Source organism: Trichomycterus rosablanca, chromosome 5, assembly GCF_030014385.1.
Source record: "Trichomycterus rosablanca isolate fTriRos1 chromosome 5, fTriRos1.hap1, whole genome shotgun sequence".
In the NCBI taxonomy this organism is placed as follows: domain Eukaryota; kingdom Metazoa; phylum Chordata; class Actinopteri; order Siluriformes; family Trichomycteridae; genus Trichomycterus; species Trichomycterus rosablanca.
Window position 1 is genome coordinate 49995386 of NC_085992.1, and position 24633 is coordinate 50020018.

Here is a 24633-nt window from a genome sequence, read left to right on the forward strand (position 1 = left end):
CGCTCTGTCATTTTACGTGGTTACCAGTTTGTGGCCGAGTTGCTGTCATTCCCAGTCGCTTCCACTTTGTTATAATAGCACTGACAGTCGACTGTGGAATATTTAGTAGTGAGGAAATTTCATGACTGGACTTGTTACACAGGTGGCATCACGGTACCACGCTGGAATTCACTGAGCTCCTGAGAGCGACCCGTTCTTTCACTAATGTGTGTAGAAGCAGTCTGCATGCCGAGGTGCTCGGTTTTATACACCTGTGGCCATGGAAGTGATTGGAACACCTGAATTCAATGATTTGGATGGGTGAGCGAATACTTTTGTGTATATGGGATCAAATCAGTAAATGAGTACTGATGTGTGTGTGTGTGTGTGTGTGTATGGTATCAGATCAGTAAATGAGTACTGGTGTGTGTGTGTGTGTGTGTGTGTGTGTGGGATGAGTAAATAAACGTCCTGTAGCTTTAAGAGCTGGAACAGGAGAAAGGGAAGTGAAATCAGTTTAGTTTCGTTTCCTTTTTTCTGAGTTAATTTGGTCCTCAGTGTTCAGTGTTGGTGATTGTAAGCGGGTGTATTTTACACAAACACCATCAGTTCAGCTGTTAATACCGACTACTTACTTACATACATCTCTAACTGCGGGTCTCTTCTCTGGACGCTTCTGTACTGCAGTGCAGGACCGGACTGCTGGTGAGTAGTTTAGTTTTGCAATGTTTGTTTAGTGTTGGGTGTCTGTACACAGTCAGGGTTAACTTTTAATCCCAGTATAAACCAGTATGGAATGCAAAAATGCATCGTTTCTTATACTCACACCACTAATGAACTCCCAGCCAGTACAACAGTTGTGAACAGGTTGACCAATCAACTTGTAAAACGTCGCAAACACTTTGCATTCAGGTTGGTCAAAGCAAGAAGGTCCTGGGTTCGATTCCCAAGTGAAGCTGACGTACTTTTTCCTTTGTGTGGAGTTCTTTGTATGTTCTTCACACAGTCCAAAGACAAGTAAAGTTAGGTGAATTGGAGATAAATGGAACCAAAGTGTAAAACATGATCTTAAAATCCTAATAAACAAACATATTTTGTGGGGAAAATTTGCAGCTCTGTATTCAGTGGGTTGGTGCCAATATAATCAACAAATTACAGTTTGACAACCTTCTACATGACCAGCTTTGGGTTCAGCTGTCTGAAACATTCTGGAAATGTTGTTTTCTATTACAGTATTTATTTATCTGTTAATAAAACAACATTTTGGCCACATTTGTTATGTGCTCTGTTTGGAAGGGGGTTCCAGTTGAGTCAAAGCCTACAAATGGCTTGAAACGGAACTGAAACAGTTCTAATTTAACACTTTCAAGGCTTTAATAACATTTAAACAGACTATAAGTTAACATGACACGTTAAATTATTTTGTTCTGTTAATAAAACAACATTCTGGCTGCATTTCTTTTGTGTTATTTTTGGAAGGGGGATTTCAGTTGAGTCAAAGCCTACAAAATGGCTTGAAAGGAACTGAAAGGGTTTTAATTTAACACTTCATTTCATTTACATTTTCAGAATTTAGCAGATGCTTTTATCCAAAGCGACTTACATAATGAGCTGAACACAATGAGCAACTGAGGGTTAAGGGCCTTGCTCAGGGACCCAACAGTGGCAACTTGGTGGTGGCAGGGCTTGAACCGGCAACCTTCTGTTTACTAGTCCAGTACCTTAACCACTGAGCTATCACTGCCCACTTTCAAAGCTTTAATAACATTTAAACAGTCTATAAGTTGACATGACATGTTAACATAAGTTAACTAGAGATGAGAGCTAAGTAATGATTTAGTAATGGTGGTTAGTAGTATATGGGTAGTATAGCAAATAACCCATCATGTACAACGTCACACATATTTTGCATTCAGGTTGGTCAACGCAAGAAGGTCCTGGGTTCGATATGTTGGAGATAACGTAAGAAGACATAACGTAAGCCCTTAAAACCCTAGTAAACAAGCATTTAAACTTGTAGGGGAAAGTTAAAGCTCTGTATCCAGTTTGACAACCTTCTACATGACCAGCTTTGGGTTCAGCTGTCTGGAACATTCTGGAAATGTTGTTTTCTATTACAGTATTTATTTATCTGTCAATAAAACAACATTTTGGCTGCATTTCTTATGTGTTCTTTTTGGAAGGGGGGTTCCAGCTGAGTCAAAGCCTAAAATGGCTTAAAACAGAACTGAAAAAGTTCTAATTTAACACTTTCAAGGCTTTAATAAAATGTAATCAGACTATACGTTAACATGGCATGTTTAGTTATTTTTTCTGTCAATAAAAGACATTTTGGCTGCATTTCTGCATGTGTTCTGTTTGGAAAGGGGGGTTACAGTTGAGTCAAAGCCTACAAAATGGCTTAAAACCTAAATCTAATTTAACACTTTCAAGGCTTTAATAACATTTAAACAGACTATAAGTTAACATGACGTGCAATTATTTTTTTCTGTCAATAAAACAACATTTTGGCTTCATTTGTTATGTGTTCTGTTTGGAAGGGGGGTTCCAGCTGAGTCAAAGCCTACAAATGGCTTGAAACTGAACTGAAACGGTTCTAATTTAACACTTTCAAGGCTTTAATAAAATATAAAAAGACTATAAGTTAACATGACACGTTAAATTAGTTTTTATGTCAGTAAAACAACATTTTGGCTGCATTTCATATGTGTTCTTTTTGGAAGGGGGATTTCAGTTGATTCAAAGACTATAAAATGGCTTGAAACGGAACTGAAACGGTTCTAATTTAACACTTTCGAGGCTTTGATAAAATCTAAACAGACTATAAGTTAAAGTTAACTGGAAATAAGAAGTGAGAGTAATGATTTAGACATGGTGGTTAGTACTGTAGTATATGGGTAGTATAGCAACACTTTATACATTATACTCATGTGCATCCACATATAAACAATCTTGTAGAGATTAAATTCATTTCATTCAGTTACATTTAAATATCCCAACTTTTAAGACTAAAATGTATTTTTTACCCCGTTTATGAGACAAACCACAGAATACAGAGCTGCAACTTTTCTCCACAGGTTTGTGGAAAGTGAACACCAAGCTAAGCTAAGCTGGTTCCAACTTTAACACATTCACAACTTTAATACAATGTTACGTTGATATTTTGTGAAAATCAGATCATTTTAGGAAAAAAAAGTTTAATCTAACTAAAAGAAGATGATATTTCTGATGTACGTGTTCATGTCAGATGTTTTAGAACAGATGATTCGTATAGCCGAATGCTACTCCAATGTTTACACAGTATTTCAAGCACCGTGTATATACTTATATAATAAAATATGAATTAATAAAGCGAAATAAAATAAATTTAAGCTTGTTAATGTTAACTCTGGGCTGTATGAGAAACAACAACGTGCTAACAGAGTAAAAAAGGGAAGAGAAAGTCGGTTGTGTTATATGTATTTGGTTACAGTGAGTTTGTGGTAATGCTTGTGTTTGACCGCTAGATGGCAGCAGTAAACGTTGACGATAATGTGTACCGGGAGGCGGAATTACACGCTGTGCCCCCTGCTGACCATGACGGTGAAGTGCAGCCTCCCGGACCGGATGGTAACATCCAGGGTCAGGTAGGTAAAACAGTTTGAACATCCCATTCACTGTCTGTTTTACCCCTGCATTATCCTGGTCAGGGTCACGGTGGGTCTGGTTCAGTGGGCGAAAGGCAGGAAACACCCCGGACAGGGCACACACACACTCATACCTAGGAGGACTTTAATGTCTCCAGTGAACCTGACTGCACGTCTTTTGGACTGTGGGAGGAAGGAAACTCACACAGACATGAGGAGAACATGCAAACTCCACACAGAAAGGCGCAGGACTGCTCCACCTGGGAATCGAACCCAGGACCTTCTTGCTGTGAGGTGACGATGCTACCCACCAGCCCTTTGGAGCAGTGATCTAAGTTTACATTTACACTTTTATCCAAAGCGACTTATAGTATACAGGCCAAGCAGGTGAGGGTTAAGGGCCTTGCTCAAGGGCCCAAAAGTGGCAGTGGTGAGGCTTGAACCGGCAGCTTTCTGATTACTAGTCCAGTACCTTAACCTGTGTGTCCTGTACGGGATGTTTCCTGTCTTTCATCCAATGAATCAGACCCACTGTGACCCAAACACTAAAGTACTTTGGGTTAAATGTTGTTGTATATTAATATAATTCATTTATTGACATCTATGCTTTTAAGCAAGCAACATTTTTCTAATGTAGCTCTAAAGGCATTAATAATAAATGCTGAACTTTGTATTTATAAAACACTCCACATGACTGCACAGTGTGAATAGAATCAGTTATGTGCTTTTTTATTGTGTAATAAACTTCTGAAATGAATATCGGCTGTGCAGATTTGAATAGGTTTTATTACGTAACCCTTTAATGGTTGATGTTACTTTGAGTCTAAATACTTGGGTAAAAATAAGCTGTATGTAAATAATCTTGTTTGGGTCGTGTCTACTGCTTGGTTGACATGTAATAAACTCAAAAATATTAGTAGATGGTTTTAAGAAAACAGCTTTTCTAACCTTGAACTCAACTTGAATATAGCAGGTGAAAATCATCCACAAAAGTTGAATTATTTTTGTGATCCTATCATTATTGTGTTATCCTATTATTAGAGGCTCATTAAAAATACTGTGTACTTTATTAATTAATACAAATATTAGTAGTTTGTTGTTGGTTTAGTCCCAAGAAACTAAGAAATGCAAAGAAATTATTTTTTAAACATGATTTTCTTGGTGAGACCATTGAAGAGTTCTATAACTATAACAGTAATATACACCGATCAGCCATAACATTAAACTTTGTAGTTCTACAATTACTGACTGTAGTCCATCTGTTTCTACATGCTTTGTTAGCCCATTTTCACCCTGTTCTTCAATGGTCAGGACCCCCACAGGACCACCACAGAGCAGGTATTATTTAGGTGGTGGATCATTCTTAGCACTGCAGTGACACTGACATGGTGGTGGTGTGTTAGTGTGTGTTGTGCTGGTATGAGTGGATCAGATACAGCAGCGCTGCTGGAGTTTTTAAACACCTCACTGTCACTGCTGGACTAAGAATAGTCCACCAACCAAAAACATCCAGCCAACAGCGCCCCGTGGGCAGCGTCCTGTGACCACTGATGAAGGTCTAGAAGATGACCGACTCAAACAGCAGCAATAGATGAGCGCTCGTCTCTGACTTTACATCTACAAGGTGGACCAACTAGGTAGGAGCGTCTAATAGAGTGGACAGTGAGTGTCTGATCCACTCATACCAGCACAACACACCACCACCATGTCAGTGTCACTGCAGTGCTGAGAATCATCCACCACCTAAATAATACCTGCTCTGTGGGGGTCCTGACCATTGAAGAACAGGGTGAATGCAGGTTAAAAACGGTATGTAGAGAAATAGATGGACTACAGTCAGTAATTGTAGAACTACAAAGTGCTTCTATATGGTAAGTGGAGCTGATAAAATGGACAGTGAGTGTAGAAACATCACATTTTTAGGAAACTAATTATTACCCTTTATCTATCCAATAAAAGTTTTATGCCCACCTACAGAAATCTCAATAAATTACAGAAAGGAAGTCTATAAATAGCTACAAGGAGGACACAGACACCCTAGACGTCATTTGTTTTATTGATCGGGCGAGAAATGCTGACTGAAAGACTGTAAGATTGTAAGGGGCTGTAAGATAATAAAAAGGTTATAAACTGCTCATAATGTTTGATTTGATCCAACATGTACAACGTCTCACATATTATGCATTCAGTTTGGTCAAAGCAAGAAGGTCCTGGGTTCAATTCCCAGGGGAAGTGGTCCTATTTTCTCGTTTGTGTGGAGTCTATGTTCTTCCCACAGTCCAGATACATGTAAGTTAGGTGAATTGGAGATGTAACAAACTGCTTGATTTAGATTTATAAAGTGTGCTAATTGTTCACTCTTGTCTTTAGTTTCCTTTTTACTTTTACTTTCATGCTTGTTTTTGCACTATTTCTCATCAGATAAAATTCTTTGATTTATTTTAGAGGACAGTGGAATAAAGAGAGAAGGTGCTCACAGATCACAATGTCCGACCCCTTATTGTTTACTGATCGTGTCGTGTTTGTTACCCTATCATTAAAGAACCTGCAATTTTCTGTGATCGTCGTGTATCGTGCCGGTTGTCGTGTGTAATTAAAAGTTGATTAAACCACAGACTGTAATAATAATAATAATGATGTCGAACCGTGTCTGACTGTGAGTTTAAATTTCTAAGCTGACCGCCTCTCTGATGCGTGTGATGTGTTTTCGGGCAGGTCGAGGAGTTTCTGGGGCCTCATCCAGACTACGATGAGGAAGAGGAGGAAAGGAAGTATTACAGGAGGAAGAAGCTTGGTGTGGTGAAGAACGTGCTGGGCGCCAGCTTTGGTGGCATGATCGTCTACAGCGTGTACATGGGTGGGCACTTCCGTACTCCTGTAAATCATAGCTAACAGATTATATACTTAATGTATCATTGTAATAATGTGCATACATTTTAAGTTTACAATAACATTACACTTATCATACTGTTATACAGTCGTATTAAAGATGACAGGACGTCCGAAGAACGTCTTTGGAAAGACCCCATTTAAAAAGATTTAACCTGAGATACTTATAATAACCTGTAGCTTCTGTTAAAATATAGTTTTTTCTACTGTAAACAAGTGTATGTCATGTATGTAGCCTTAAATGTGCTACAGTGCCCTAAATGTGTATTAATCCTCTTCCTTTCTAAACACACAGGTACCTTGTAGCTCAACGTCCCCTAAACTCAGAATCTTTGAAACTTGACACTTAAACTTGCGACCACCACTTTGTTTAGCGCTCGGCTTGAGCGCTAAAACGTCATCAAAGTGTGAATATGAGACGAATCTGCATTAGTGTGGAATAAGCGTTACAGTATTCCAAGATCAAGCATCTTTACGATTAAGAAGCATAATGAAACAATAAAGAAGTAAAGCTAAAGTGAAGCTTTTATTGTATTTTAGTGTTTTTATATTATATTTGTGTTATTTTCAGTGTATAAGTGTCAAAAACAACCTCATTATTTTATATTAGACTAAACTTTATGCAGCTCTACAGGACCATGGACGCATTAACAGGTTTCCTAAACAAAAATACCTTGAAACGTCTTTAAAACTCGACGCCCCTCCCAGAACCGACTGACGTCGAGTTTTAAGGTACCGCTGTACATACAGAGACATTGAGAGATTAAAAAAAGCATGCAGACGATCTCTCGTTCACATTATATTGCCAACAGGGTAGGATATGTGCAAGTTTTAGTATTAAGTAGAAAGATCATATCTTTGTAAGGTCTATCAGCATGATAAAGACATGTCAAAATAAAATAAAATAAACAATCAGAACAAGTCAGGTAACTAATCATGGCAGCATTAGGCATGAATACCCACGATGCTTAGTGTGCATTGATTGTCGTGCTGTGATTGCAGGTCTGCTGCAGATGCAGTTGATCCTGCACTACGACGAAACTTACCGGGAGGTGAAATACGGCAGTTTGGGCCTGGAGGACATCGACAGCAAGATGCTGATGGGCATTAACGTCACTCCTATCGTAGGCCTGCTCTACACACCAGTGCTCATCCGGTAATCCCACCACTGACATCCAGTCATCATGGCCTTGTCTCCTTCCGTCGTCCCGTCTCTCGGCCTCATGTCGATAACGTTTTAATTTGCTTCCTGCTGCACTGAACTGTGATTATTTGATTAACGCCTTTGACTTGTTAAATATTCAGAGTGTCACACTGCTGGCCTCGGTATGCTCGTGTGTGCCACGCCCCTCTTCTCGGTGAGCACACTCACTCCTGCCATGCCTCACTCCTGATTGGTCCCCCTGAGCAATCAGCCCCAGCTGATCCTAATCAGGGACCTTTTATAAGGAGAGCTGAGGAACAGGCTGGCAGGGGTTATTTTGGTTTATGGTGGTTATTTTTGACTTGTTTGTGTTGGACTTCCTCAGGTGATTACTTTGGTTTCTTTGGACTCTGGTTTGCTCTATGTTCCTTGCATTTATTTGTAGTCAGTTCCTAGTTAGTGTTCCTTGCCTGTGTTTAGCCAGTGTTCCTTGCCTGTGTTTAGCCAGTGTTCCTAGCCTGTGTTTAGCCAGTGTTCCTAGCCTGTGTTTAGCCAGTGTTCCTAGCCTGTGTTTAGCCAGTGTTCCTAGCCTGTGTTTAGCCAGTGTTCCTAGCCTGTGTTTAGCCAGTGTTCCTAGCCGGTGTTTAGCCAGTGTTCCTAGCCTGGGTTTAGCCAGTGTTCCTAGCCGGTGTTTAGCCAGTGTTCCTTGCCTGTGTTTAGCCAGTGTTCCTTGCCTGTGTTTAGCCAGTGTTCCTTGCCTGTGTTTAGCCAGTGTTCCTTGCCTGTGTTTAGCCAGTGTTCCTAGCCTGTGTTTAGCCAGTGTTCCTAGCCTGTGTTTAGCCAGTGTTCCTAGCCTGTGTTTAGCCAGTGTTCCTAGCCTGTGTTTAGCCAGTGTTCCTAGCCTGTGTTTAGCCAGTGTTCCTAGCCTGTGTTTAGCCAGTGTTCCTAGCCGGTGTTTAGCCAGTGTTCCTAGCCTGTGTTTAGCCTATGTTCCTAACCCGTGTTTAGTCTGTATCCCTAGTTTATATTCCCGGTCCGTGTTCCCAGTCTGTGTTCCCAGTCCGTGTACCTAATTCATGTTCCATACTCTTGTCATTCCCTTGTTTAAGTCTTTAATAAATATCTTCTCATACATCTCTGCGTGTGTGTCCGCCCCCTTTGTCTTGTCTTTGTCTAGTCCTTAGCTCCACCGTGACATAATAACCCCTCTGCACTAGGACACAGCGAGATGTTTAGTGTTAGTAATTTTCCGGAGTTTGACTCCATGAGGTTCCCGCAGACCTTTGCACTTTGTAGGCCAGCTCCCTATGATGGAAGCAACCACAGTGTTGAAGGATTCCTTCTGCAGAGCCGGCTCTATTTGCAGTACCTTAGCGATCCTCAGCCCACTGAAAGACAGCAAGTGCTGTTTATGATGTCTCGGCTGAGTGGTGCAGCTCGCAACTGGGCTAGGTGGCTCTGGACTGAGAAGGGAGCTGAGCTCAACTCAGTGCAGGGGTTTGAGGGACTCATGCGAGATCAATTTTCAGATGCTCAGGTTCGGGTGAGTCCTTTGCCAGGTCCGTCTGTTTCCGTGACTCGTGGTCAGTCCAAGGCGTTTGTGAGGAAAGTTTATGACTGTATCCTGCCTGTTTGGGTAGCTTTTACGCTCTCTTCGCCAGGGTCCTCGCAGCTGACTCCGGACGCCTCTTCTCAAGGGTCCACGCAGCTGACTCCCGAAGCCTCTTCGCCAGGCTCACCGCAGCTGACTCCCGAAGCCTCTTCGCCAGGCTCACCGCAGCTGACTCCCGAAGCCTCTTCGCCAGGCTCACCGCAGCTGACTCCCGAAGCCTCTTCGCCAGGCTCACCGCAGCTGACTCCCGAAGCCTCTTCGCCAGGCTCACCGCAGCTGACTCCCGAAGCCTCTTCGCCAGGCTCACCGCAGCTGACTCCCGAAGCCTCTTCGCCAGGCTCACCGCAGCTGACTCCCGAAGCCTCTTCGCCAGGCTCACCGCAGCTGACTCCCGAAGCCTCTTCGCCAGGCTCACCGCAGCTGACTCCGGACGCCTCTTCTCAAGGGTCAACGCAGCTGACTCCCGAAGCCTCTTCGCCAGGCTCACCGCAGCTGACTCCCGAAGCCTCTTCGCCAGGCTCACCGCAGCTGACTCCCGAAGCCTCTTCGCCAGGCTCACCGCAGCTGACTCCCGAAGCCTCTTCGCCAGGCTCACCGCAGCTGACTCCCGAAGCCTCTTCGCCAGGCTCACCGCAGCTGACTCCCGAAGCCTCTTCGCCAGGCTCACCGCAGCTGACTCCCGAAGCCTCTTCGCCAGGCTCACCGCAGCTGACTCCCGAAGCCTCTTCGCCAGGCTCACCGCAGCTGACTCCCGAAGCCTCTTCGCCAGGCTCACCGCAGCTGACTCCCGAAGCCTCTTCGCCAGGCTCACCGCAGCTGACTCCCGAAGCCTCTTCGCCAGGCTCACCGCAGCTGACTCCCGAAGCCTCTTCGCCAGGCTCACCGCAGCTGACTCCCGAAGCCTCTTCGCCAGGCTCACCGCAGCTGACTCCCGAAGCCTCTTCGCCAGGCTCACCGCAGCTGACTCCCGAAGCCTCTTCGCCAGGCTCACCGCAGTTGATTTCTGTTCCCGAATTGGCGTCCCTCGGCGACGCTCCTGTTCCCGAGTTGGTGCCCCCTGATGGCACTCCGGTTCCTGAGTTGGTGCCCCCTGATGGCACTTCTGTTCCTGAGTTGGTGTCCTCCGACGGCACTTCTGTTCCTGAGTTGGTATCCTCCGACGGCACTTCTGTTCCTGAGTTGGTGTCCTCCGATGGCGCTCTTGTTCCCGAGTCGGTGCCCCCTGATGGCACTCCTGTCTCCAAAGGCGCTCCTGTCAAGTCAGCACCCCCAGAGGGTGCTCCTGGTTCTTTATCAGCACCCACCGACGGCGCATCTGAACTTTTGTCATGCCTGCCTGAGGACATTTTTAATGACTTCAAATTTACCCCGCAGGGCCCAGGACCTCCTTGTTTTTGTTTTTTAAGGCACTCCAGGTGTAGTGCCTTTGGGAGGGGCATCTGTCACACTGCTGGCCTCGGTATGCTCGTGTGTGCCACGCCCCTCTTCTCGGTGAGCACACTCACTCCTGCCATGCCTCACTCCTGATTGGTCCCCCTGAGCAATCAGCCCCAGCTGATCCTAATCAGGGACCTTTTATAAGGAGAGCTGAGGAACAGGCTGGCAGGGGTTATTTTGGTTTATGGTGGTTATTTTTGACTTGTTTGTGTTGGACTTCCTCAGGTGATTACTTTGGTTTCTTTGGACTCTGGTTTGCTCTATGTTCCTTGCATTTATTTGTAGTCAGTTCCTAGTTAGTGTTCCTAGCCTGTGTTTAGCCAGTGTTCCTAGCCTGTGTTTAGCCAGTGTTCCTTGCCTGTGTTTAGCCAGTGTTCCTTGCCTGTGTTTAGCCAGTGTTCCTAGCCTGTGTTTAGCCAGTGTTCCTAGCCTGTGTTTAGCCAGTGTTCCTAGCCTGGGTTTAGCCAGTGTTCCTAGCCTGGGTTTAGCCAGTGTTCCTAGCCGGTGTTTAGCCAGTGTTCCTTGCCTGTGTTTAGCCAGTGTTCCTTGCCTGTGTTTAGCCAGTGTTCCTTGCCTGTGTTTAGCCAGTGTTCCTAGCCTGTGTTTAGCCAGTGTTCCTAGCCTGTGTTTAGCCAGTGTTCCTAGCCTGTGTTTAGCCAGTGTTCCTAGCCTGTGTTTAGCCAGTGTTCCTAGCCTGTGTTTAGCCAGTGTTCCTAGCCTGTGTTTAGCCAGTGTTCCTAGCCTGTGTTTAGCCAGTGTTCCTAGCCTGTGTTTAGCCAGTGTTCCTAGCCGGTGTTTAGCCAGTGTTCCTAGCCTGTGTTTAGCCAATGTTCCTAGCTTATGTTTAGCCTATGTTCCTAACCCGTGTTTAGTCTGTATCCCTAGTTTATATTCCCGGTCCGTGTTCCCAGTCTGTGTTCCCAGTCCGTGTACCTAATTCATGTTCCATACTCTTGTCATTCCCTTGTTTAAGTCTTTAATAAATATCTTCTCATACATCTCTGCGTGTGTGTCCGCCCCCTTTGTCTTGTCTTTGTCTAGTCCTTAGCTCCACCGTGACACAGAGCAGGAATATTTACATGTTTTGGCGTGCTCTTGAAGAGCTGGGTGGAACACCTGGCCTAATCCATGTTTAGAAATTACTGTATGATTTTTGCTAAATCATAGAAGTGCAGATAATTCTATTCATAATTTAAATCAGGTAAATAATGACTTTGCCTTGTTTTCTTCAGTCTTTCCTTCAATTGTTAATAAAATGTTAATTCTTTAGGCACAACAGAATGAAGAACAACCGATGATAAACGATGAAATGATGATCTGCTCTCTCTCGATTTGCTTTGTCCTCCAGGTTTCTAGGCACTAAATGGATGATGTTTCTTGCGTCTGGAATCTACGCTCTTTTTGTCTCGACCAATTACTGGGAGCGCTACTACACCCTCGTACCGTCAGCAGTAGCCATCGGTGTTGCTATAGTGCCTCTGTGGGCCTCGTTGGGGAACTACATCACGAGGTAAAATATTTTAGGATTTATTAACCTTCTGAACTTTGCAGACCACCAAATTATACACAAATTATACATGTAAAATTATACATAAACTACATCTCCCACAATGCATGACAATTTTCTCCTCCTTTAGCGCATCCAATTGCCCGATTGCGTCATGCTTCCTCTTCGCCTATGCCGATCCCCGCTCTGATTGAGGAGAACGAAGCTAACCCACGCCCCCTCCGACACATGGGCAGCAGCCGTATGCATCTTATCACCCACACATTGACGAGTGTTGTGCCACTTAGCGTTGTGTACGAAGAGACACACCCTAAGAGCATCTCTGTGTAGGCGCCTCTTAATCAGCCAGCAGAGGTCGTAATTACACCAGTCTGACAGAGAGACCCCATCCGGCTTAGTCCCGCCCACCTGAACAACCGGCCAATCGTTGTTCATGTGGCCGCTCAGCCTCAGCCGGCAAGGCAGAGCCAAGATTCGATACGATGTATTCGAGATCCCAGCTCTGGTTCTAGCGTGTGCTTTTACCGCTGCACCACCTGAGCGGCCTGAGGCGGTTTTCTGACAAGTGGAGTTGATCTACAAAGATCTACAAATAATCCCAAAATGTGGATTCCTGTGGGAGGAAACCGGAGCTCCCGGAGGAAACCCACGCAGACACGGGGAGAACATGCAAACTCTGCACAGAAAGGACCCGGACCGCCCCGCCTGGGAATCGAACCTTCTTGCTGTGAGGCGACAGTGCTACCCATTGAGCCACCGTGCCGCCTAGATAAACACCAAAGCCATATAAGTTATATATAAAATAAAACTCTACACCCTCATCGTTACACAAACACTTTAACCACCATAAGCACAGATAAAGAAAGCAAATCGACCCACCACTTTGACGTTTAAAGACATGATAATATCCGTATCAGCTGACATGACGTTAAGAATTAAACAAACTGTGTTCTTCTGTATGTGTGTGTGTGTGTGTGTGTGTGTTGGTTGTTCAACAGAATGGCACAGCAGTACTACGAGTACGTGAACTACAAGGAAGAACACGTGCAGGAGCAGAAAAAGGTTCCGAAGGGAGCCTGCCATCGTTACGTCATCGTGTTTCAGTCGGTCTTCTACATCATCTTCCATGTGAGTGTACAAATTAAGTACTTTGAGGGCCCAAAGTCTGTATATCAATAAGTAAAATACTCAAACATAATTATGTTGTCTCTGTGTGTGTGTGTGTGTGTGTGTGTGCGCAGCTGAGCTTTGTGTTTGCAGAGTTCCCTATGGTCTTCTTCCTCAACAGCTTTCTTAACGATGACAAACACACGCTCTATGGCGTCCAACACTGTGGTAAAGTTTTGCCTTCACTTACCTCAAAATAACATTAAAACCACCTGCATGTTTCTACACTCACTGTCCATTTTATCAGCTCCACTTACCATATAGAGGCACTTTGTAGTTTACAATTACTGACTGTAGTCCATCTGTTTCTCTACATGCTTTGTTACCCTCTTTCATGCTGTTCTTCAATGGTCAGGACCCCCACAGGACCACCACAGAGCAGGTATTATTTAGGTGGTGGATGATTCTCAGCACTGCAGTGACACTGATAGTTGTGCTGGTATGAGTGGATCAGACACAGCAGCGCTGCTGGAGTTTTTAAATACCGTGTCCACTCACTGTCCACTCTATTAGACACTCCTACCTAGTCGGTCCACCTTGTAGATGTAAAGTCAGAGACGATTGCTCATCTATTGCTCCTGTTTGAGTCAGTCATCTTCTAGACCTTCATCAGTGGTCACAGGACGCTGCCCACGGGGCGCTGTTGGCTGGTCAGTGTCACTGCAGTGCTGAGAATGATCCACCACCTAAATAATACCTGCTCTGTGGTGGTCCTGTGGTGGTCCTGACCATTGAAGAACGGCATGATAGGGGTAATTGTCAGTCAGTAATTGTAGAACTACAAAGTGCTTCTATATGGTAAGTGGAGCTGATAAAATGGACAGTGAGTGTAGAAACAAGGAGGTGGTTTTAATGTTATGGCTGATTGGTGTATTCATCCAGTCATCCATTCATTTTTATTAACTGTGAGAATTAGGTTATGGAACCATGTGACCCTGGTTATTTAACATGCCATTAGGTATATTATCTACTCCAAATCCTCTGCATTAAGGTCGTTCTTCTGAAAGAAGTCTTGGGTTTGGATTCCCAGGTTGAGCGGTCTGAGTCCTTTCTGTGTGGTTTGCATGTTCTCCTTGTGTCCGCATAGGTCAGGGTAATTGTAGATACTAAATTGTTCCTAGATATGAGTGTTCGTGTGTGTGTTGCCCTGTGATGGACTGGCGACCTGTCCAGGGTGTTTCCTGCCTTTCTCCCAGTGAACTGTTCCCACCGCAGTCCTGAATCGGAGGGGGAAAAAAAGGTGGTAAAACGGACAATGAATGCATGAAAATCTCCTGAATCTTTAGTTGGAATGAGTGAGTGAGTATGTGACACCCTGTGATGGACTGTTTCCATATCCAGGTTTTATTGCTGTCTTTATATAGACCTGCTGTGACGAAGTTTACTGAAGTTAACAGATCAGATCTTTCTCTCTCTTTGCACAGGAGCGAATAGCAGCAAGGTGATTGATGGCCTCAATAAGACGGTCCTGCACAATTTACCTCGTTCCTTGGCGCTCATCGAGGTAGAGAGCGTCTTAATGGGAGCTGCCTTCATCGCCATGATCATAGTGAGAGAGCCAGTCCATCCACGTCACCACAATATCTCATAAGGAACACCTACAGACTTGCTCACTTATATAATTTTTCAAAGCACAAGCATAAAATTATACATTTGATCAGCTCCACTTACCATATAGAAGCACTTTGTAGTTCTACAATTACTGACTGTATTCCATCTGTTTCTCTACATGCTTTGTTAGCTCCCTTTCACCCTGTTCTTCAATGGTCAGGACCCCCACAGGACCCCCCACAGAGCGTGTGGTGTGTTAGTGTGTGTTGTGCTGGTATGAGTGGATCAGACACAGCAGCACTGCTGGAGTTTTTAAACACCGTGTCCACTCTCTGTCCACTCTATTAGACACTCCTACCTAGTCGGTCCACCTTGTAGATGTAAAGTCAGAGACGATCGCTCATCTATTGCTGCTGTTTGAGTCGGTCATCTTCTAGACCTTCATCAGTGGTCACAGGACGCTGCCCACGGGGCGCTGTTGGCTGGATGTTTTTGGTTGGTGGACTATTCTCAGTCGAGCAGTGACAGTGAAGTCTTGCTGTGTCTGATCCACTCATACCAGCACAACACACACTAACACACCACCACCATGTCAGTGTCACTGCAGTGCTGAGAATGATCCACCACCTGCTCTGTGGTGGTCCTGTGGGGGTCCTGACCATTGAAGAACAGGGTGAAAGGAGGCTAACAAAGCATGTAGAGAAACAGATGGACTACAGTCAGTAATTGTAGAACTACAAGGTGCTTCTATATGGTAAGTGGAGCTGATAAAATGGACAGTGAGTGTAGTGGTTTTATTGTTATGGCTGATCGGTGTATATAATGTAACAGTGAGGTTGTGCTTCTCTCCTAGTTCCTGGCCGTGTGTGGTGCTGCGTATCGGCCCACGGAGGAGATCGACCTGCGGAGCATCGGCTGGGGCAACATCTTCCAGCTGCCCTTCAAACACCTGCGTGATTACCGCCTGCGCCTGCTCTGTCCTTTCTTCATCTACTCCGGCTTTGAGGTGCTCTTTGCCATCAAAGAACTCATACTGGTGAGAGAGAAACACAAACCGCAGCTTTTCACTCACCACATAAAGCACATCGTGAGAGCACCAGGCATTAAAATGTTGGTTTTTTTATTAGCACCAGGCTTTTCACTTATTTTCTCCTTTTTTATTACTAGCACATCAATTTGTACGATTCAAATATGAATATAAAATGTAGAATTTAATTTAGTAACCCGTTAAGTGCATTCCAGTCACCCCAGTACTTTCCATGTGAAGTATACTTCTGTATAGGGCAGGGGTGTCAAACTTTTGCATTATGGTGACCCTCAAAGGGGCAAAAATTGCAGTCACCATTTAAGTCTTGAACAATTTGTTGTTTTTCTTGGAGGCAAAATTCTGTGTTTGGTGTCAAAATGCCAAATTTATTATGTATATTTATAACGTATATCTACATTTATATTGTCCTCCTTTACCACTGACACGGCCTCATAACACAAGAGACGTACCGGTTTCTCTTCCTGAAGCACAAACTTGTTTTCACTTTCACATCTTTCATTACATTTCCTCCTTCTGCTTCAATTTTCTCTTCTTGTACATTTTGGGATTATTTGTAAATATTTCTCAGCATCATCTAGTGACGGGATGCGAGTCGCGGTCACTTTGCAGGTCACAAAATCGCCATGCATTGTGGGAGATGCAGTTTATGTAGGATTTTACAGTGTATTTTTAGACGATTGTTCTGCCCTCGCTAAGAGTTTTCCCCCTTTCTCAGCTATACTGACAGAAACTCCCTCCAGAATACAGTTAGGTCGGTGTATTTGCTTCCCAGCTGTGTGATACACTGTGCATCAGAATGAACATATATTTTGTAATGAACTACAAAATACAAACAATAAAAACAATAACAAACGTAATACAGTACAGGCACACAGCTGTAGTCAAGTGTTACATCTGGTACAATATGAAATGTAACCAAACGTAAAATAGCACTAAAGAGTTAGCATTGTGTGTAAAAATACTAATTGCTATGGTACAATACAACCGTATTTGAGTTTGACATGTGGTATAGGGAGCTGCGAGTAATGCGAGTAATTTTATTAATCAGTCATTGAATATCTTGCAGGTTAAGACAGCCAGTAAGGGCAGCAAACAATATGAGCAGGATTACGTTGGACCACCGATGTGGGAGTAACCGGTGAACGTCTAGAAACGCAGCAAAGCCCGCCAGAAAATCAGTTTAGCTTGTAAACTGTAAACGTTTACAAGCTAAATTGATTTTCTGAAGGATTTAGTGGCCTGTAAAAGTTTTACAGGGATTTTGTTGGAACACAGATGTGAGAGTAACTGGTGAATGTCCAGAAACTAATGAGTAAACTAATCACGAGCAACACAACATAAACACGGCACAAACCTGCTGTCTGTCCATAAAATCACTTTTATTCCCACATTACAGGGCGGTCAGGATCCTGTGTAGAGTTTGCATGTTCTCCCTGTGTATGTGTGGGTTTCCTCCCACAGTACAAAGATGTGCAAGAGAGGTGAATTGGAGATACTAAATTGTCCATGACTGTGTTTGACGTTAAACTTGAACTGATGAATCTTGTGTAAGCAGTAATTACCTGTCCTGTTATTAATGTAACCAAAGTGTAAAACATGACTTTACAATCCTAATAAATAAATAACGTTCAGTTGGAAGGAAACTTTAGACTGTATGGAGTCGTGAGTATTGGTTCATCACTACACAGAAAGTTAAAAAAGTAAATTTTACCCAACAATCATTGCGTGTCTTGAGTGTTAAGTCTTAAGCGTTAACTGTGAGCAGCGAATTCAGGGCGTTCAGAACGAAGGGATGTAACCAACTGAAGTTCCCTTATAGCCGAGATCACGTGATTATTGTGTAGGGAATGCAGGGGCACTGCGTTTACATTTTCAGCATTTAGTACTGTGACAGTATACTGTCCAAGCAATTGATGGTTAAGGGCCTTGCTCAAGGGCCCAACAGTAGCAACCCGGCAGTAATAGGGCTTGAACCAGCGACCTTTTGTTTAGTTCTGCTACCAACGACTATTTTTCTATTGATTAATCTATAGACTATTTTATCGATTATCTGATTAATCTAATGATTAATTTTCATTCTAAAAATGTAACTCAGAATCTCATTTAAGCTTCTTTTATTTTAACAACAAACTGTACAGTATAATAATATAACACAGAACTAAATGTAAACAGGGTTTATGTTCATATTATCACATTCTCAAGTGCAGCACGTGTTGATGGTGCTCCGTACACAAAGCAAAGTGCTTCAACTTATAGCAGAAATAAAATAGTTAGATGTAGCCACGTCTCATCAAGTCCAACGTACGGTAACGACAGAATGAGCCCAGATTCTAACCTCCACATTCACTCAGCACTCACTTCACATTTTCAGCCATGTAAACACAATGGTGAGTGTTAGGGGTCATTCATATGAGAAGCTTTTTGCGCTTTGAGTGCTGCGGCAACCGCAAAAATTGCAAGCCTAATGGAGCAAGTGTGTGGCATGTGTGAATGCGCCCTAACTGAACTCGCTAAGAAATACGGTATTCCAAGATCTCCAGGATTAAGAAGCGTAATGAAACAATATAGACGTGCAACATGGCGCTGGTGCTGCTGTGGTACCATCAAAGCTTTACACAGTGAACAAACCAGCTTCTAGTTTTGTGCCAGGTTTAAGTATCACCAAACTTTTTATGATTTTGGTCGTGGAAAACTTTGAGCTTTTCTTTGAAAGCTCCACAATCGGCCTCTGACGGCTGCAGACGGCATTTTTTAAGACGGCGCTTAATGCCGCCAACCAGTGACCGGACCAGATACGACTGAGGTCCTGCACACAGCGAGTAGTGCTGAGGGAATCATATGAACGCTTATATGAATGGAGACGTTGTAGAAATTAAAAAGGATCATTTATAAACAAAGTTTTAAAAATGATGCATCGACTTAAAATATTGCGTCGACGTCATCAACTAGGTCGACCAATCACGGCAGCACTACTTTTGTTTAACAGTCCAGTGCCATGTATGTTTTTCTAATCTAAATGTCAGAAGCTAAAATAATACCATTCTTAAATGTATTCATGATATTTTTGAATAATCTATGAGATTCCAGCTTGTTTTGGGTGCCTTTATTTAAATAATGTATTATTTTTGGTTCTTTTCAGTCTTACGGTGTTTGTACGGTGGGCTTGACCAAGCTGTGGTTGCTGGTGATGGTTTACGGACTGTCGTCGTCCGTGTGTTCGTCCTTTTCGCTGGCCCTCCTCCTGCAGCGCTTGCCTCGCTCCGTGATGCTGCTGGGAGGCGCGGCGGTTCACTTTGTTGTTCTCGTGGCTCTAATGTGCTGGTCTCCGAGTCCAAGGAGCTTTGACCTGTTGCCTCAGGTCCTGGTGCTGGTGGCACTGTGGGGCCTGGGCACCGCGCTCAACAAGACCGGACTGAGCAGTGAGTAACAAACTCATTTATTCATTCAGTCTGTTTTACCACCGCCTTATCCTGGTCAGGGTCGCAGAGGGTCTGGTTCATTCAGGCGAAATGCAGAAAACACCCAGGACAGGTCACCAGTCCATACACACACATACACAAGACAATATTTAGTAGCTCCACTTGTGATTTGGGACTTGCAAGAGGGGGCAGTTTTAGCTAACGGTTAAGGTACTGGACTAGTAATCGAAAGGTCACTGGTTCAAGCCCCACTACCCAAGCCCCATGAACCCTTATAAACGATTCCTTATAAATGAATTCTTATAAATGATTCATTATAAATCAATTCTTGTAAATGAATCTTATAAACGATTCCTTATAAATGAATTCTTATAAACGATTCCTTATAAATGAATTCTTATAAATGATTCCTTATAAATCAATTCTTATAAATGAATTTTTATAGACGATTCCTTATAAATGAATTTTTATAAACGATTCCTTATAAATGAATTCTTATAAATGATTCCTTATAAATGAATTCTTATAAATGAATTTTTATAAACGATTCCTTATAAATGAATTCTTATAAACGATTCCTTATAAATCAATTCTTGTAAATGAATCTTATAAACGATTTTTTATAAATGAATTCTTATAAATGATTCCTTTTAAATGAATTATTGTAAATGAATTCATATAAATGAATTCCTATAATGAATTCTTATAAACGATTCCTTATAAATGAATTCTTATAAACGATTCCTTATAAATGAATTCTTATAAATGATTCCTTATAAATCAATTCTTGTAAATGAATCTTATAAACGATTCCTTATAAATGATTCCTTATAAATGAATTTTTATAAATGATTCCTTTTAAATGAATTATTGTAAATGAATCTTATAAACGATTCCTTATAAATGAATTCTTATAAATGATTCCTTTTAAATCAATTCTTGTAAATGAATCTTATAAACGATTCCTTATAAATGATTCCTTATAAATGAATTCTTATAAACGATTCCTTATAAATGAATTCTTATAAATGATTCCTTTTAAATGAATTATTGTAAATGAATCTTATAAACGATTCCTTATAAATGAATTCTTATAAATGATTCCTTATAAATCAATTCTTGTAAATGAATCTTATAAACGATTCCTTATAAATGATTCCTTATAAATGAATTCTTATAAACGATTCCTTATAAATGAATTCTTATAAATGATTCCTTTTAAATGAATTCCTATAATAAAGTCTTATAAATGATTCCTTTTAAATGATTTTTTATAAACAATACCTTATAAATGAATTCTCATAAACGATTCCTTATAAATGAATTCTTATAAATGATTCCTTATAAATAAATTCTTGTAAAATTAATTCTTAAAATTCTTAAAAAGAATTTTTTATAAATAAATCCTTATACATGACTCATAAATTCATTCTTATAAATGAATCATTATAAATAAATCCTGCACTGTTTAGAATTTGCTTCTTTGGTTTAGTTCTGTATTCCACCTTCCATCCCCTGAATAGGTGATAAAAAAAATATATATATATATATATTAATAGTAAATACTACTCAGAAAGTTAAAGTAGCCATTCAGAATAAAGCTCTTAGATCTTTTTTATGTTCTTGTATGCAGCTCTGCTTGGCATGCTTTATGAGGACAAAGAGCGCTTAGACTTTGTCTATACCATCTACCACTGGTGGCAGGCCATTGCCATCTTCATCGTGTACCTCTGGTCCTCCCTGCCTATGAGGGTAAAGCTTTTTGTTCTTATATGCTGTATGCACTTGTTAATACTAATAATTACCACATTATCACTGATATTTTTTCTGCCTCCTTCAGGCCAAACTGGCCATTGTGTTGGTCACTCTGCTGGTCGCAGTTTTCTGTTATGTGCAGATGGAGCGTCGTTTAGCCAAGAAGATTCCTTACAGGCAGCCGCGGATTCCCCGTCCACGTCATAAGGTGATTCACCCACACACACACACACACTCTCAGCTCTTTGTGTTGTTTACTTGTGCACAATCTTACATAACACTAGCAGTATTCATGACTTCTATGCCGTTTAGATTCACTCACTTGCTCGCTGTCTAAGCTGCTCATACTAATCAGAGTCGCGGAGGGTGCTGAGCCCATCCCAGCTCTCGGTACAAACCAGACTGACCCACACAGACACGGGGAGAACATGCAAACTTCACACAGAAAGGATCCAGATCACTCAACCTGGGAATCAAAAGCAGGACTTTTTTTTGATGTCAGACGGATGAACCTGAGATATTTCATGTTTTATCTGCTCAACTTCATTTCATTTATTAATAAACATCCATTCCTGCATTTCAGACCTGCAACACATTCCAAATAAAGTTGGGACAGGGGCAATTTAGGGCTAGTAATGAAAGTAAATGAAAGCTAGTAAATGAAAAAACTAAATAATGATGTGAACAGGTGATTGTAATCATGGTTTGGTACAAAAGCAGCATCCAGGAAAGGCTGAGTCTCTGATGAGTAAAGATGATCAGAGGATCCAGTTTGTCCACAAATGTGTGAGAAAATACTTAAAATGTTTAAAAACAATGAACCTCAAAGAAAGATTGGAAGGGATTTGCATGTTCTCCCTCTACAATGCAGAATATCATTAAACCATTCAAGGAATCAGGAGGAATTTCAGTGTGTAAAGGTTGAGGGTGCGAGCTTAATCTGAACGCTCGTGATCTTCCATCCCTCAGACGGCGCCGCATCAAGAACCTCCACTCAACACTAGCTGATATAACCACATGGGTGAGGGATTAGTTTATCAAACCTTTATCAAGCTCTACAATACACAGTTACTGCACAAATCATACTTAACACTTGACTGTGCAAAAAAGAAGCCTCATGTTAACCATGTCCAGAAGCGGCGTCCACTTCTCTGGGCTCTGGGGCATCTATGATGGACCATCACACAGAGGAAACGTGTATTGTGGTCAGATGAATCAGCATTCCAGCTCTTTTTTTGGGAAAAAAAAGGACACCGTGTGCTCCAGACCAAAGATGAAAAGGATCCAGATTGTTATCAGCAACAAGTCCAAAAACCAGGGTCTGTCATGGTATGGGGGCGTGTCACTCTGTGATGCAGCATTAATGCAGAGAAGTACATCGAGATCTTAGAGCAACACGTGCTACCTTCAAGACGTCAACCTGAAACACTAAATCACTTGGTGTCCTCGGTGCCAAAACGTCTTTTAAGTGGTGAAAAGGAACGGCAACATTACAAAGTGGTAAATGCTTTACTGTCCCAACTTTTTTTGGAATGTGTTGCAGGCCTGAATGCAGGAATGGATGTTTATTAATAAATGAAATGAAGTTGAGCAGATAAAACATGAAATATCTCAGGTTCATCCTGTCTGCAAAAAGCTTGGTTTTTTTTAACGTTTTGACCACTAGCTTGACCGAGCAGTCGAACCCTGCCCCCCTTCTTTATACTGTGTTTTTTACTATGCAGGTTAAAGGCTATCGGTACATCGAAGAGGAAAACTCGGACGAGTCTGATTCGGATATGAGCGACGTACTGATGGAGGAGGAGGAAGAAGAAGATGCCAGGCAGAGTGAGGATGAGATTGTTGGGCACGCTGGCTCCGAGGGCTCCGACTCGCCTGGTCCGATGCAGGACCGGGACCGGGTCCATGGTCGCCGGCGGAGACGGGAGGATGCTGCCTATGAGCAGGCGGGAGAAAGGGAGGAGTACGCTCACGCCATATAACCTGTGTCAGTAACATTAAAGTCATGTGGTGCCAGATATGATTCTGTAATGAGGACGCACATCTGGAGAACATCTTCTTAAAACCTGTAGTGAAGTGACCGCGAGAACAGGCCACACACTTCAGTTCACTGGCTAATTCTTGGCAAGATTTCTTTCTCCTCCAAACATCTTTCCACTGTTTCAAGAGCCACCCAAGGAGGACGGGGGTCCCTGCTGAGTCTGGTTACTCTCGAGGTTTCTTCCTGTAATTTTAAGGGAGTTTTTCCTTGCCACTGTTGCCCTCGGCTTGCTCAATAGGGTTTTTGGTCTGTTGGTCCTGGATTCTGTAAAGTTACTTTAAGACAATGTCTAACGTAAAAAGCACTATATTATAATTTGACTTGACTTGACTTTAACAAATGCCCTATTTATATGGGCATATATATGTCACAAGCTACAGTTAATCATGATTTCAATCTAATTTCATAATGAAATTAGGAAGGCAATGTCACAGAGGTAAATAACATTATAGAACATTTACACTGCCGAATTAGCAAAAACACGTGTCAAACTCAAGGCCCTCGAGAGCTTAAAAGATGTGTGATTGTCTTAAAATACACTGTAAAATCATACATAAACTGCATCTCCTACAATGCATGCCGATTTTGTGACCCGCAAAGTGACCACATCCCGCCACTAGATGGAAGCGTTTCCACATCAGCGTTTAATCGAGGCGGTTTTCCAAGAAGTGATGTTGAGAAATATTTACATCTGTGCACTACATAATGTCCTCTATACCCTAAGTAGTGCACTATGTAGATAACGTGATGTCATTTAGAATAATGATAATTTAATCCAGGATTTAACAGTTTACAGTGAATATTTTTTTCTATTTTGATCAAATTGAAGCTTCTGTGCAGAAATGTAAATGCTTTTTACAGGCTATAAGCTATTTTTTGTTTGTTTTAATGGAATGTAGGGACTCACGGTACACAGTACACTTTAATCATTACGCTCAGTCAAACTCAACCAGTGTCCATCTCAATTTAAGGATAATTTAGAGCAGATGTACACCGATCAGGCATAACATTAAAACCACCACCGCAGGTATTATTTGGGTGGTGGATGATTCTAAGCACTGCACTGACACTGACATGGTGGTGGTGTGTTAGTGTGTGTTGTGCTGGTATGAGTGGATCAGACACAGCAGTGCTGCTGGAGTTTTTAAACACCGTGTCCACTCGCTGTCCACTCTATTAGACTCTCCTACCTAGTCGGTTCACCTTGTAGATGTAAAGTCAGAGACGATCGCTCATCTATTGCTGTTGTCGTCTTCTAGACTTTCATCAGTGGTCACAGTACGCTGCCCACAAGGCGCTGTTGGCTGGGTATTTTTGGTTGGTGGACTAATCTCAGTCCAGCAGTGACAGTGAGGTGTTTAAAAACTCCAGCAGCGCTGCTGTGTCTGATCCACTCATACCAGCACAACACACACTAACACACCACCACCATGTCAGTGTCACTGCAGTGCTGAGAAT

General features: G+C 42.4%; 1 protein-coding gene across 1 annotated transcript; it reads left to right on the plus strand.

Moving 5' to 3' along the window:
- Positions 1 to 598: 598 nt before the first annotated feature.
- Positions 599 to 24222, plus strand: unc93b1 (unc-93 homolog B1, TLR signaling regulator). Its single transcript, XM_062995332.1, has 13 exons — positions 599 to 684; positions 3486 to 3605; positions 6321 to 6462; positions 7497 to 7650; positions 12036 to 12197; positions 13193 to 13322; positions 13436 to 13529; positions 14786 to 14910; positions 15766 to 15948; positions 19100 to 19379; positions 21013 to 21131; positions 21220 to 21342; positions 22859 to 24222. Exons 2-13 carry the CDS (start codon positions 3486 to 3488, stop codon positions 23114 to 23116), a joined length of 1890 nt encoding a protein of 629 aa, XP_062851402.1. The 5' UTR covers positions 599 to 684; the 3' UTR covers positions 23117 to 24222.
- Positions 24223 to 24633: the final 411 nt, after the last annotated feature.